The 15340-nt window shown below is 36.7% G+C and overlaps 3 protein-coding genes across 3 annotated transcripts; all 3 read right to left on the bottom strand.

Annotated features, from left to right (window-relative positions):
- Window positions 1–2000: 2000 nt before the first annotated feature.
- Window positions 2001–3113, bottom strand: LOC131940005 (uncharacterized). Its single transcript, XM_059298539.1, has 2 exons — window positions 3016–3113; window positions 2001–2648 (listed from the first exon to the last, which is right to left on the bottom strand). Exons 1-2 carry the CDS (start codon window positions 3071–3073, stop codon window positions 2236–2238), a joined length of 471 nt encoding a protein of 156 aa, XP_059154522.1. The 5' UTR covers window positions 3074–3113; the 3' UTR covers window positions 2001–2235.
- Window positions 3114–9930: 6817 nt separating this feature from the next.
- On the bottom strand, window positions 9931–12445 carry LOC131940091 (zinc finger protein ZIC 5-like). Its single transcript, XM_059298670.1, has 3 exons — window positions 12422–12445; window positions 10873–10912; window positions 9931–10469 (listed from the first exon to the last, which is right to left on the bottom strand). The coding sequence occupies exons 1-3, from the start codon at window positions 12443–12445 to the stop codon at window positions 9931–9933; spliced, it is 603 nt and encodes a 200-aa protein (XP_059154653.1).
- A 910-nt stretch (window positions 12446–13355) lies between these two features.
- On the bottom strand, window positions 13356–15084 carry LOC131940017 (putative proline-rich protein). Its single transcript, XM_059298555.1, has 2 exons — window positions 14982–15084; window positions 13356–13608 (listed from the first exon to the last, which is right to left on the bottom strand). Exons 1-2 carry the CDS (start codon window positions 15037–15039, stop codon window positions 13397–13399), a joined length of 270 nt encoding a protein of 89 aa, XP_059154538.1. The 5' UTR covers window positions 15040–15084; the 3' UTR covers window positions 13356–13396.
- Between the last annotated feature and the right edge of the window lie 256 nt (window positions 15085–15340).

The following is a 15340-nucleotide window of genomic DNA, read 5'->3' as shown; positions in this document are numbered from 1 at the left end:
TGCGGACAGAGAGAGAGAGAGAGAGATGTGCGAACGTAGCCCATTATAGTATTAAGATAGTTGCACAAAGTTTAGATCAGCCACCGTTTCAGTGTTTTTATTGTAATACAATCAGAGAAAGCATGTAAGAAATGTAGATACGTTTCTGAGAAAAGTAACGATGACCTTTGTGCTTACAATTCTACGTAAAAACGGGCCCAGGGTAAGTAACTGAAGACAGTAAGAGAGGTAGACATGAGTCTTTATCATATACGTTAATCTAAAATTCTTTAAGTCTTTAGATTTTTTTGTTCCCTTTTTTGTCCGTTTAGTTGTGCTGTATCTCCAAATAGTTTTCCGATATACCACAGCAGAACATTTCCTTTGGTTGAATCTGCTTATAGCTTGTTGCAATCATCCACAGGCAGATTTTCTTCCAGGCATCTCTTCGGGGGGGGGGGGGCTTCGAAGAAGGTCTACCGCCTCCCCCCCCCCCCCCCCCCCCCCGAACGAAATGGAATTTATATAGAAAAAATATACTTCTAACAGGGTCCGCCCTCCCCCCCCCCCCCCCGCCCCCAGAATTTTTAGCCCCCCCCCCAAAAAAAATTTCAAGTGCCCCCCCCCCAGGAGAAAAAAGTCTGGAAGAAACACTGTCCACAAGAGCATAAAAACGCAGGGTTATATCACTAACAAGTCGCATGTTTATAACAATAGATGATGCAGGATAATTCCTTTTTTTCCTCCGTTCTCCACTATGTCAAGTATTGTTTTCCAGGGCAGTGTGTTATTAATAGGCAAAATGAATATAAATTCAATCTGGAACTAAGAATATTACAAGAAGCTAGACACTCTGGTTTCTGCCAGGTTTTTGCTTCCTCCCAGTGTATTGCCCTACCTGTTTTGGGCAGTTCGGTGATTGGACGAACTACAGTCTCGAGCCCGGGTTCCTTGCACGTGAATGTCGGATTATACCCAGATGGGTAGCTGTACTTTCAATGGATGTTCATTGTTCTTGCATGCAGTGAAACTTGCTGTATGTATTGCCATGTAAGTCCAAAATAATTTATTATTGAAATTTCTTCTATTGCTTTGATTACGTGACAAAACTTTAGTTATTTTATGGATGCAGAAAGCACTGAGTATGCAATAAAACTCTTAACGAATGGTCATGTTTTAATTGTTAACAGTTTTTATTTTTCTTTAGTGATCTTAAAACATGCGTCAGATACTTCTACAATACTTTATTGTAAACTCAAGATGTTTTAGTTGGCTTTTACGTTATGCATAAAAAGACAATCACCAAATTATTCGAAACTTGATTAACCTTTTAAAAAGAATTGTAAAACAAAATTGCAATGGCTATCTCATTTTTCCCCAGCTGTCAGGGTGAGCCTAAGCTCTCTAACTCGCTACCAAACTCGCGCCTCTTAAGCTTACAAGCCAGGGCGCACTAGACTAGGCCGTCCATTAGTTTCACGTCTTCACCCATCTCGTGTGATTTTGTATTTATCAGACTCACTACCCTGATAGTAAATTTAATTAACAGACCTACCTTAAGCGGGAACATATTTTATATTTAAAAACTTAACAAACTGTTTTTTACAACCTAATTCAAATAAAATAACGAAACTTTGATTAAAACTATTTTCATTAATTTTATTTCTCTGACCTCGCACGTGAAGGGGTTGTGTGGTCAGCACCATGCCCAGCTGCCTTCAATGGGTCAGGTAACCATCAGAGCTGTGGGGAGCTTAGCAGCGTTCAACAGGCTTGAGCCCGTTATAAGCATTTGTTTTTTATTATAAGCTTTTATTTTGTTCATTGTGTCTGCTTTTTAGTTTGTGGGATGTGGCTTATCTCGTAGCTCAATTTTGACCCACTATAATAAAATAAATATAAGCTTATAATTCGACTCGACCACACCATTAATAAAGATGTAGTCTTTTCAAACGTTTTTATTTACATTTTAATTGATACATTGTATACAATCTTTGCTAATAAAACAAAAAGAAATACAATTTAGTTTCCCACAATTTTATTTAAAACTTTTGTCAAACATTGTTAACTATCGTAGAGTGAACAGTTAAAAAATATTAACTTTACATGATTTTTAATCAGGCCATACTTAGAATTATGTGGTATTCTGTCTAAAATAGGCCAACACACATACAAGAAGTCTGTGGGAGGGGTTGTGAGGTCATAGTGGATCATCGTGATTCATTGTGGGTCATATGGTGCTGAAGTTGTGTGGATCTAATCGGAGGGGAAGTAGCGTGTGGGCAGGAGATGGCGTTTCCCTACCACAGCAGAACCGTAATCATCCGAGTCGTAGCAGTAGATGTCTCGTCTGCCCGCTGCTGGTGTTCCGACGTAATCACAGTCTAGGTCACGTTGTGCTGGTGTTGGAGGGGGTGGAGGTGGTGGAGGGGGTGCTCCATCAGCAGGTGGTGGTGGTGGTGGAAATAGTGCTCCATCAGCTGGTGGTGGAGGTGGTGGAGGTGGTGGAGGGGGTGGGGGTAGTCCATCAGCAGGTGGTTGGTAAGGTGTGAAGCGTTTACCTGCTGCAGCATATCCGTACTGATCGAGATCAATACAAAAGATATCTCGTTTACCTGCTGCTGGTGGGGCGTCTCCCCCAAAGTGGTGACACTTAAGTGTGCGCTTAACTGAAAACAACAATGGTTATAGAATTATAGGAGAATCAAACACAAGTATGTATGTTAGCTAAACCGCTTATGTTAAAACTTTGTACATTTCTAATATATTTGTTTATATATTCTTCTTTGTATTATAGTGAGGATGAAAATTTTTACACGGATAGTCCGAAATCTTTAAAATTGAAGAAAAAAACAACTTATTCAATATTTCTTTGATCAAATTTCCGTAAATAATTAATTATTGTATACATACGTTTGTTTAAAAAATTACTTTCATTATTTGACTTTACGAAGTAGTCCTTATTAAATTAATAAACTTAAAGTATTGTGACAAGACATAATAGCTTGAAAAGCAATTTTTAAAAAATGAACTTACGGCTTTTCCCCTCAGAGAGAGCAAACAAGATGGCGACTGTAAGAAGGGCTAGCTTCATCTTAAAACAGCAGCGTCAAGAGTTTATTGCTAGACGGAAGTCTGGTGTCTTTAGTCGTCAGCTTGTGGCGTTATATACACAACTTTTGTTTGCCTCGACTGGGATACGATACAGGCAGGACAAACAATTTGGTTTCTAATGTCGTTGGTTGGCCTTGTGTAGTCGACTGATAAAACAACTTGTGTTGACTACATCGTGGAGGCTGACATTTGGTGCAAATAAGGCTACGACTTAATTGTCAATCGCAGTAGTCAAATGTGTTTGAGGTAATGTTATGTATTCGCTTCTTTTGAGTTAAAAAAATAATTAATTGCTTTCAAATGAAGTATTAAGTTCATAATTCATTCATTGCAGAACATAGTGCCTCTGTCAAAGCTTTCCACCATCCCCTACGGTTTCCTGTCCTTCTTTTCAGCTGTTCACAATTTTCCCCTTATCATGGCAGCCTCCTCCAGCACTGTACGTCACCATGACTTCCTGGGTCGACCCCAGCTTCGCTTGCCCTGGGGGTTCCCTCCCTGTTGCATTTCTATTGAACTCCGTCCTCAAATCTTCCACATTATTGCAGAGTCTATCTGGTCCTGCAATTTCAAAGCTTCCCTAGTCGTGTGTTTTTTAAAGTCCGTATATTTTCGCTGTTATTTCTGTTCACTTCTCCTTCGTTCTTAATTGTTTGTGTTGAAGGGGATCGAGATTTATCTGCCAGTGGGTTTGAACTCGAGACTTTGTTCGAATTTATCAACCATGAGCTTTTTGCCGACTCGACCACGCCTCCAACACAATTAAGCGTTACGTGTCAACTGGTTATGCGCCATTGAGGCCATTTACTCCGATTTCAGCCTGCTTTTCTTTTTCGATTTGCTTCCAACCAAGAACAAACTACAAGGCAGCAGTTGTTTAATTTTTGGAGTTGTCTCTCCCAGAAGAGTGGCTGTCCCCAGCTAACGAGCCTCATCTGCCCGAGGGTTCGAACTCGAGATTTTTCGGTTTAGCAACCATGAGTTTTACCGACTCGACCACCCCTTATTTTATGTGAATTTATTTATTACAAGACCCAACTCAATTTAAAAATAAATTTAGTTTAATAGAAACGTAATTACTTTAATCAATAGTCATTGTTCAATCAAAATTGGTTTAAAACACCTCTATCTCATGTAATACAACACAACAAAGTAACATTTTTAAAACGATTCTATCTCATGTAACTCAACATAAGAAAAAAAAAGATTATTTTAAAGCACCTCCACCCCATACTACACGATATAGCAGCATGACATAAAAAAATTCTATCTTTTCGCTGCAGGTGCCTACTATCGGAAATTGAATGAGACAAATTGGCAGTAGTAGTTTCTCCTTATTTACCACATATAATAAACTGGTAATCACACACTACTTTTATTTCATAAGGTAGGATAATTCTTGAAAACTGATGACCAGACTACATGTTGGCAGTCCCAGCATAAGGTCAAGTCAGTGAACGTCAGTCAGAGACCAGAGAAACAACGAACAAACCACTGTCAAGAGGTCTCGGGATTTGTTCAGGGAGTAATCGTTACTTGAGATTAAACCTTATTCATAAAAGTAGTGGTGATTCAGATATTCTGTGTGTATGAATATCGTATTCATGAATGATGTCATCTTAGCCTTTAAGTGTCATTTTGTTAGTTTAGCTCTTTCAGCCTTGTTAGCATAGCTCTGGTACACAATTGCGTGAGCATATAACTTATTTTGTAAGTTGGGTTGCAGTTTTGTATGATTTTAACTTATTTCTGGTACTTAATTCTTGTATTTAGCTCTAGTATTTGATATTTTAGTTCAGCAATTTAAGGTAAGAGTCTAGAAAGCTTGATGTTTTAAAACTAAGAACTCGATGTGTTAGCTCGACTCGATATTTTTTCGTACAGCAGCATAACATCCTTCCATTAAATATTTAACCTGTAGGCCTATATACACTAGCTCTAACATTAACCTATACCGGTAGACAAACACCAACATTCCCGCCCTATATACACTAGCTCTAACATTAACCTATACCTGTAGACAAACACCAACATTCCCGCCCTATATACACTAGCTTTAACACTAACCAATACCTGTAGACAAACACCAACATTCCCGCCCTATATACACTAGCTCTAACACTAACCTATACCTGTAGACCAACACTCCAGCTTTATATACACTAGCTCTAACACTAACCTATACCTGTAGACCAACACTCCAGCCCTATATACACTAGCTCTAACACTAACCTATACCTGTAGACAAACACCAACATTCCCGCCCTATATACACTAGCTCTAACATTAACCTATACCTGTAGACAAACACCAACATTCCCGCCCTATATACACTAGCTCTAACACTAACCTATACCTGTAGACAAACACCAACATTCCCGCCCGATATACACTAGCTCTAACACTAACCTATACCTGTAGACAAACACCAACATTCCCGCCCTTTATACACTAGCTCTAACACTAACCTATACCTGTAGACAAACACCAACATTCCCGCCCTATATACACTAGCTCTAACACTAACCTATACCTGTAGACAAACACCAACATTCCCGCCCTATATACACTAGCTCTAACACTAACCTATACCTGTAGACAAACACCAACATTCCCGCCCTATATACACTAGCTCTAACACTAACCTATACCTGTAGACCAGGGGTCGGCAACCTTTTGATATGCAAGAGCCAAAAGTTACAATTTACAAACTTTCCCAGTTTTTAAAGATCCACAACATTTTTAGTTCAATATTCGGTATTTGATTAGGATTAGGAAAATAAAGTTGTTTTGTTATTTAAAATAAATAGCTTTAAATATGAAATAATATTTATTCATACAAAAAAACATAGACATGTTTCGCCAGAATAGTAAAATTAGTAATCAAATAATATTATTCTAGGACTATCTCAATCCACTTTAACCTGTTTTAAGCTTGTCTGTCTTTAGTTATAATTGTAAAATATCTGTATTGTGTGATTATGTAACGATTTTTTTTTGTTGAAAAAATAAAAGGTTATAAATGTTATAGATTCCAGCCTACAATTGTTATATATGAATCCTTTAGAAGAAGGTAAAAAATCTGAAAAAGATTATTAATTTGCGACTAAGACGATTTTAGACGCAGTTGTTGAACTATCTCATTGTATGTCTACTAACATTACCTGTTGCAATCTACAACGGCTACTGATGTATTTGTTTTTCAACTTGATAATGCTAAAAAAAAACCTACCAAATTATTTTGTATAGAACTTGTGCTCTATATAATTTTTACAATAGCAAATAATAACTTAAAGTTGTACTTATAAGTAAGCGGTCAACCTAAGGTGTAGGAATTTGAAATTAATTGTTAAGTTAAGCAACGAATTATCTCCCATTTGGAAATACAAACACCAAAATTTTATTCAAGGGAAATAACTTTCATTAGAATAGCGTAATTTACCGATTGTAACTATGACATCCTAGGAAAACACAAAAAAAACGCTCTAACGCAATAGTTCTAACAAATCTTTTATATTAGCTATGTAATCGTGTCAAAAGAATATATTTTACTAATCGACTATTTAACTGTAGGTTTTGTTTGAAAGTCTAAACACGGTAGCATTATGATAACATACTTCTAACCAATTTTGAGGACATACATACTATTGTACTGACCCAACAAATAAATAACTTAAAATTTTGGATCCCCTAAATTAAGGGACGCTTTTTAAAAGAATTAATTACGGGTAACTAATTAAGAAATTGCTATGATTATTGATTAAAAAAATAAAATTATTAATTGAAAACACAAAGTTTACGATTAATTATAAACTCCAGCCTATATAATATATATTATATAATATTGATTCCTAAAAAACTAAAGATTTTTCCGCTTGAGTAAGCCTACCTTTCTTTGTAGTGCCTTCCGTTCTGAATTAAAATTACACATGTAATCTCGTTAGTTATCTCGTTAGTTATCTCGTTAGTTATCTCGTTAGTTATCTCGTTAGTTATCTCGTTAGTTATCTCGTTAGTTATCTCGTTAGTTTTCTCGTTAGTTATCTCGTTAGTTATCTCGTTAGTTTTCTCGTTAGTTATCTCGTTAGTTATCTCGTTAGTTTTCTCGTTAGTTATCTCTTTAAATTTGTGTAATGTGTGGAAACACAAGTGAATTTGATAAGTGATATTGCGAGGCAAGTGAGCGATACGTCAATGTGACAAAAAAGACACCAAAATGAATATCATCCGACAATAGGGCTTGCTTCAGGGCTGTGTTAGAGTATACGAGCCGACCCGCGGCATATCATACGCCGCTATTTAGTTGTTTTATTTTCTACTTTTCAGTATTTCAGAATTTGTGAATTCGACAGTACCAATGCTACCACTGAAAATATTAAAATATTTGCTTTAAAACACTATCAATAGGTCGTTAAGGACGATACTACCCCAACCCTCCTTTCTCCCAACCCCTACCCTACACCCCCCCCCCCCTTGAACGCAGGCTCCTCTTAGTTACCTCCCGTAAGTTTAAAATCGTTTCAAACTAAATTATCTGCCCCTAATAGCCGTTACTAAACCCGGCTCTACGAATGTAAACATTTAGCGTGAACCACAGCTCACCCGACCATGTAGGGATGGGGTGGTAGGGAGCGCGCTTACAGCTTGTTTTCTAGCGTCTCCCAGAAGAGAATTATAATTATAGATTTGTACAAGCGACAACGTTCTACGGGCGGATTTGTGTAACCATTGCGTGTCCCACTAATGTTTCAAGTTGTACCTTAATCTGCTGCGTGGATTTAAGTAGTGATGTCATGTGAGCAACGCACACTCAGGTGTTAACAAAAGAACGATAATTAAAAACAAAATCAACAAACCGAAAAGTTGATAATTTAAAAAAAAAACGAAAAGTTTATAATTAAAAAAAAATTAACAAACCGAAAAGTTGATAATTGAAAAAAAATGTTTTTCAAGTATAGCTAATAATTGTATTCAAAGTATACCAGAGGCGTTGCGAGGTGGGTGCAGGGTTGCGGACCTCACCCGGTGACACCCGACCAAGCGACGCCACTGAGGTATACACATCTTCAAGCAAGCATTGAATGAAACCATTATTAATGGAGTGCCACAAAATTGCGCAGTTGTAGTACACCATTGGTGCTGTGTTATAAAATTGGGTGTCGCTTTACTTAATGACACCTTTGTATTTAGGGATGTCTTTCTGTCTCAAGCTTTTGCAATCTCAGAGCTCGACCACGCCGTTGTATGTCCAAAGTATAATTATAAAGCTTCTGTCTGTGAAAAGTGTAATATGTCCAAAGTATAATTATAAAGCTTCTGTCTTTGAAAAGTGTAATATGTCCAAAGTATAATTATAAAGCTTCTGTCTGTGAAAAGTGTACTATGTCCAGAGTATAATTATAAAGCTTCTGTCTTTGAAAAGTGCACTATGTCCAAAGTATAATTATAAAGCTTCTGTCTTTGAAAAGTGCACTATGTCCAAAGTATAATTATAAAGCTTCTGTCTTTGAAAAGTGCACTATGTCCAAAGTATAATTATAAAGCTTCTGTCTTTGAAAAGTGCACTATGTCCAAAGTATAATTATAAAGCTTCTGTCTTTGAAAAGTGTACTATGTCCAAAGTATAATTATAAAGCTTCTGTCTTTGAAAAGTGCACTATGTCCAAAGTATAATTATAAAGCTTCTGTCTTTGAAAAGTGTACTATGTCCAAAGTATAATTATAAAGCTTCTGTCTGTGAAAAGTGCACTATGTCCAAAGTATAATTATAAAGCTTCTGTCTTTGAAAAGTGTACTATGTCCAAAGTATAATTATAAAGCTTCTGTCTGTGAAAAGTGCACTATGAGATGTTTCGAATGGCGTGCAAAAAGTTTAATATGTGACCAGGATCTAAATTCTAGGATCATATCAATATATGGGCATGTTGAAGTGTGGTTAAGATACATCTTTCAAATATCCGTATACTTCACAATGTATACTTGTTTTTTTTTCTGAAAATTATATTCATAAGTGATAAATATTTAGAAAATTTTGTGTGGTTTTATTTTAGTTGTAGGAGCTGTACTACAACCATATTCTATTAACCTTAGATATTTCAGAATACTGTTGTAGATAAATGACAAATGTGTTCACAGCACATTGTTGTAGATTCGTGAGTTACATGACAAATGTGCTACACAGAACATTCTTGTAGATTCGTGAGTTACATGACAAATGTGCTACACAGAACATTCTTGTAGATTCGTGAGTTACATGACAAATGTGCTACACAGAACATTCTTGTAGATTCGTGAGTTACATGACAAATGTGCTACACAGAACATTCTTGTAGATTCGTGAGTTACATGACAAATGTGCTACACAGAACATTCTTGTAGATTCGTGAGTTACATGACAAATGTGCTACACAGAACATTCTTGTAGATTCGTGAGTTACATGACAAATGTGCTACACAGAACATTCTTGTAGATTTGTGAGTTACATGACAAATACATACCGAGAAACGCGACACTTGAAGCAACAGAAAACTCTTCAGACTAAGGCAAACAATGACAACAAAATCACCTAGACATGATATTTTTCTCTTTGTCTTCTGTACAAGATTTGGCTTCTCAATAAATGTACAAATATGGATTCAATATGTAATATTGTCATAGAAATTTGGTTATATAAAAAAGAGAGTAGTGTTTACTTATATGATATATCAATACGTGTTTTTATCATATAAACAAACAACAGAAAACAAACAGTTTATTTACAACAATTTTTAATTTATTTCATGTTCTAAGAACAATCCACACTTCGTTTTTGGTGTCAAGAAGATTTCAAACTTTGCTCAACCTTGGAGTGGAGCAAGAGTGGTTGGGGGTGGTGGTGGGGGTGGTGGGGGTAGTCCTGATAAATTCCCTGGTGGGGGAGGTAGAGTTGAGAAGTTTCCTGGTGGGGGAGGTGGAGGTGGTGGAGGTGGGGGTGGTGGATATGGTAAAAACCGCTTGTGTGTCACCATACGTTTGCCAGCTACCACTTCACTATCATCATAGCAAACAGTTTCACGTTTTCCGGGGACGCCTCCCTCGTCGTCATCTTCGTAACGAATTTCCGTACGTTTACCAGCTGCCATCTCGCTGTCGTCGTAACAAATGTACTCTCTCTTCCCTGCCACCTCTTCACCGGAATCCTCGTAGCAATACTCCTCACGTTTGCCTGCCATTACCTGACTGTCGTTGTAGCAGACGTATGAGCGCTTTCCGGCTGCGACCCCACTGTTGGAGGTTGAATAGCACACCCAGGCACGCTTAGCTGGGGGAGGTGGGGGAGGAGGTGGTGGCGGTACATCACTACCTGGAGGGGGTGGTGGTGGCGGTTGCGTTGGAACTGAAACATAGTCAAAATTTGTAAGACATTATATCTAAGGTTGAACGACAATCACGTATTTACATTTGTGTTGATCTAAGGTTGTACGACAGTAACCAATTAAGATGTGTGTTGGTCTAAGATTGTACGACAATCACGTATTTACCTGAGTGTTGATCTAAGATTGTACGACAATCACGTATTTACATGTGTGTTGATCTCAAGCTGTACTTAATGATCTCGCCCACGCAGACCTAATCAATTGTGACCACAACAAAACAGCTGTGGTAAACATGCAAACTGGACCATAGTGTAATGACGACTTAAAGATGTAAGCAGGGCTGGTCTCTGGTGTAATGGAGGCAGGAGGTGTTGTGATTACTGAGCTGTTGTGTAATGAATTTAATATGTGAGCATATCTTGCCTAAGGTGTAATAAGGAAAGGCGATGTAGTCACGACTTGGCTGTTCAAATAAAAATTGACTTTAAAAATGTTTTCTACGTATCACTCACTGGTACAACACACTATACACTGGTTTTAGTTCGTTGTGTCCAGTATGGATTTATAGAAAAAAAAGTGAAATACATGAGAAAATATCATAAATGTATTTTAATAATGGGGTTTTCTTCATGTGAGAAAAGTAGTTAAAATACCATAAAATTGTGTTATCAATGGCCTTTAAAATCATATTGAGTCAGTTAAAAATGTACATAGATTATAATAATACACCAATGAAAATTATTATATCAGCAGCAGATCGTGACATATATATGATGGGAAGGAAACATTGTATCGTTAAAGTGATGAAAGATAACAATCCATAAACGCTTCTTGTGCATTGTACTATTCAAAGAAAGAACCAGATAGTTAACATATGTCACCTTCTGTATTTAAATAAAATAATAAATTGTATTATAAATGTTTCTCTGCTAATAACGCTTGTAGTAAATCTGAGCGCTTTTTTTTCGAACAAAAAAACATCTGCATATTCAACTTAACAAGGATTATGTGCCAAACTAATTTGCATAGGGCCTGCGTAATAAAGAAACCGGCCGAACATTAAAAGTGGAGAACGTTAACAAGTTAACTAAATTGGAAATTAACATAAAATACCTTGGCGCCAATCGCAAGCACCCCAGGTCGAAAATGATTGAGAACGTAAAATCCTTACAGATTGAATTTCCTTACATTTAAAAATTAATTTGCCATGATTTCCCCTGTAAGATACAAAGGATAAGTTGTAGCTAGTAATTTATTCAATTCCTTTTGATTATGGATACAGTTAACAGTATGTTTTTTGGTTCCGTTTTTGCTTAAGTTTCCGAGTTTCCACTTTTTCAATAAAGCTAATGTAACACATATCATATTGTTATATAGGGCAAGTGGAAATAATTAAAAAAAAAAACTAAATCGATTGTGGGCCCCGTCGTCCCGCAATAGTTTGTTGTGTTGGGATCTAGTGAGCTATTTCTATGAATCTTTCTCGTGTCATTTGACATCTGGGAAAACTGTGTAGTGTCATTTTGAATTTGACGACGGCAGCACGATCAGACTGTAAGTGGTCATGTCACAATGTGCTGACATAGTCAAGTCAGTGAAATAGTTTAGACCTAATGAAAAAAATGTCATGTACAATGTTGGTACCAGTGTCGCATGTTGCGGACTAGATATAGAGTAAGTTAATTTAATGTCCTATACTACTTGTAGGCAGTATTTTGTCATTGAGCCCATTACTTGTAAATAATAGTTATTCTATATAGTATTGTATAATCTAGATGACGGGGCTGCTAGTTTTGGTAACCCTCAACAGAGATTGTATTTTATAGACAAGTATGAATTTTTATTCACACTATTTTCAAGCTTTATTGTATCCTATATGATGGCATTCTGTATGTCATCCTACATGACAATCTATTTTTCATTTCGACATCCATATAGTCATCCTTGTTGACATCCTGCATGACATACTTACCGTCATCCCTTGACGCCGAGCCATCGTTCAGCTAATCATTGATCCGTCTAACCCCATTCTGTCCCTACACTCTAGTCGTTGTTTACATCAATCTGTGTAACACTAACGCGAGTCTACGCTTAGCTGGCTCGCATTCAATTTGGTCATTTTACGCAAAAGGTGTGCATGTGAGTGCGTGTGTGTGAGTGTTGTCGTTTCTAAAGGCCATCCCCTTGCCTTGAATAACTAGAACTCAGTTGGGGACCACCACATCTTATCCCCAGTGAGGTAGTGTTACGTATTCATCCAGTGAGGTAGTGTTACGTATTCCCCCAGTGAGGTAGTGTTACACTAACCCTATGTTGTCTCAATGGTCTGAAGTTACAAATTTCAAATCTTCTTATCTTATTAACATCGTGTGAAAATTTTTATACGTAACAATGCTAAAATATGTCTATCTTTATGTCCATGACAATGTTAAAATGCAGTTAAGCTACAAATTCTGAGTATTGATATATAGCTTTGTTTCCGATTTCCCTAAAACTACTTATGAGCCAATGAAAATAGCTTACACATTTTCAAAATAAATTTTGTTTCGTTGAATTGAATGCTGTATAAGCTATCATACAACTGGGACCCGAAACTCTGAAATAGGCCTACCTCTTAGCACTATTAAGTTGTTATTATTTGAGACTATTTACATTCACAAGTCGAAAATGCGATACTAGAACCCACTTAATAATGCACTTCAGGCCAGTGCAGACGATGCCTCCAAAATAATAAAACAATATTTGTTCAATGTTTGTCATCTGTAGAAGTGTTGGCCCTTAGTTGATGTTTGACATTAGGTGATCAAGTAAAATGACAATACATTTCTTTCACCAACACAAACAATAAAAGTTGACTTGAAACAACTTTTTTAAAAACTTTATTTGATATTCAGTGCATTATTAGTTATATTTGTGTCGATAAGTTGGTCGATTTTTCTAAGTTTGCTCAACCTTGGAGAGGAGCGAGAGTGGTTGGTGGTGGTGGTGGGGGTGGGGGTGGTGGTGGAGGGGCTCCTGAAAAATTGCCTGGTGGGGGAGGTAGATTTGTGAAATTTCCTGGTGGTGGGGGTAGAGTTGAGAAGTTTCCTGGTGGGGGAGGTAGAGTTGAAAAATTTCCTGGTGGGGGTGGTGGCGGTGGTGGTGGTGGTGGTGGTGGAACTGAAAAGAAATTAGAAAATATATAAAATTATTTTTTCATATATATATATATATATATATATATATATATATATATATATATATATATATATATATATATATATATAGGTATATATTTATATATACATATAAAAAAATTATTTATACATCTATACATGTCACATCATGGCTTAGCAGTAGGGCGTTAGACCGATAACCCGAAATTCTCGAGTTCGTATCAGGGTTCAAATCAGTAGAATATCCCTGACTCCACCCAATTCTAATGAGTACCTAACCCACGTTAGGGAAAATTAAGGCGGCTGGGCAAAGTGCTGACCAAAGTATCCAATCGTATGCCAAGGTCACTGAAACAGATTAACTGCCCCGTGTGTTAATATCCTTTCGTTTATGTTTTTATCAGAAATATTAATAGTAAAATTACACGTTTAAAAACAAAAATGACGTCCTTACAGATCCACAGTGTTGCCAATTAAAAAGTTTCAACATATTCTAAAGGTTTATTATTTGTAGACCATAAAATTTAAGATCTGACTTTTTATTAATATGATTAAGTTCCAACAATATTATCAATATTTAATATGACTCATTTGAATTATGTTTTATTTCTTTACTGATCCATTAAAAGCAAGAACGTGTTTGTCGGAAAAATTTAAACTAAATGAAAATTAATTAGTTGAAATCAAAAAGTATAAAAATACAATCAATAATTGAGTCTTTTAACCGAACTATTACAGACAAAATCTTTTAAACTCATCTCAGCTTTTTAAGCAAAGGTAAATGCTACACTAGAATATAGTTTAATCTTCTTCTTCTTTGTTCTTAATTTTAGCGTTGGAAGGGATTCCTTTCAGTAAATTAATAAAGTTTAGAGCTTTCTCTTTCGCCTATGCTTGAACCCTAAGTTTTATCAAATTCTTGTCAAACTCCCAGTAGAACAAATATCGTAAAATCGCATTCTTGACAAGATAAGATATTATAGTGATCAACTATAAAGAAAAAGGATCTGTGTGGTCGGGCCGGTATAGCTTATGGTTGCTAAAACGTAATTTATTTTAGCTCGAACCACACTGCAGATAAGGCTCAATAGTTAGTGACAGGTACCAATATAGGAGACTCAAAAAATCAAAATTTTTGCCTTGTAGTTTGTTCTTAAGAAAAGCAGCTTCAGATTTAGTCAATGGGTCCTACGGCGAATACATATGTTGACATGAGAAATTAAGTTGAGTTAAATGAATCCCGTACAACATAACAATTAGGAACGAAGAAGAATACAAGTTTTAATTTTTAACTTTTATAAATAAAAATGAAAACATATAAACGAAAATTCTAGGTAACAAATGATAGGGTATTTTATGAGCAGACGATGAACTTACGTCTGAGTCCAGCACACAGACCAACCAGGGCCAGGACAGTGAGAACGGCAAGCTTCATCTCGTCACACAATGCTCACACGGTAGACTTGTCAAGCTTGGAGGTTGTGTCTTCAGCACTGGAAACCTGGAGGTTTTATACACAAACCTCGGCCACAGCACTTGCCGGCTCCCACGGGAAGATCAAACAAGCTGGCGTCCGATGTTGTCATCTGATCTGTCTTATGCTCATAGTTCAATCAGTTTATCGAGAAAAATGTTTGTCTGTGGGTGTTTTCTAATAGTTGAACGTCTGAGATTGTATATCACCATCTGTAACTAAGCCAGCGCTGGACTAGGTGTTAATGGGCTGCTGAGACGTT

The sequence above is a fragment of the Physella acuta genome, unplaced genomic scaffold, assembly GCF_028476545.2.
Source record: "Physella acuta isolate Inbredline_101_S28 unplaced genomic scaffold, ASM2847654v3 ptg000308l, whole genome shotgun sequence".
Taxonomy (NCBI): domain Eukaryota; kingdom Metazoa; phylum Mollusca; class Gastropoda; family Physidae; genus Physella; species Physella acuta.
The sequence above is the reverse complement of the archived record's forward strand: the minus strand, read 5'-3'. Positions and strand labels throughout refer to the sequence as shown.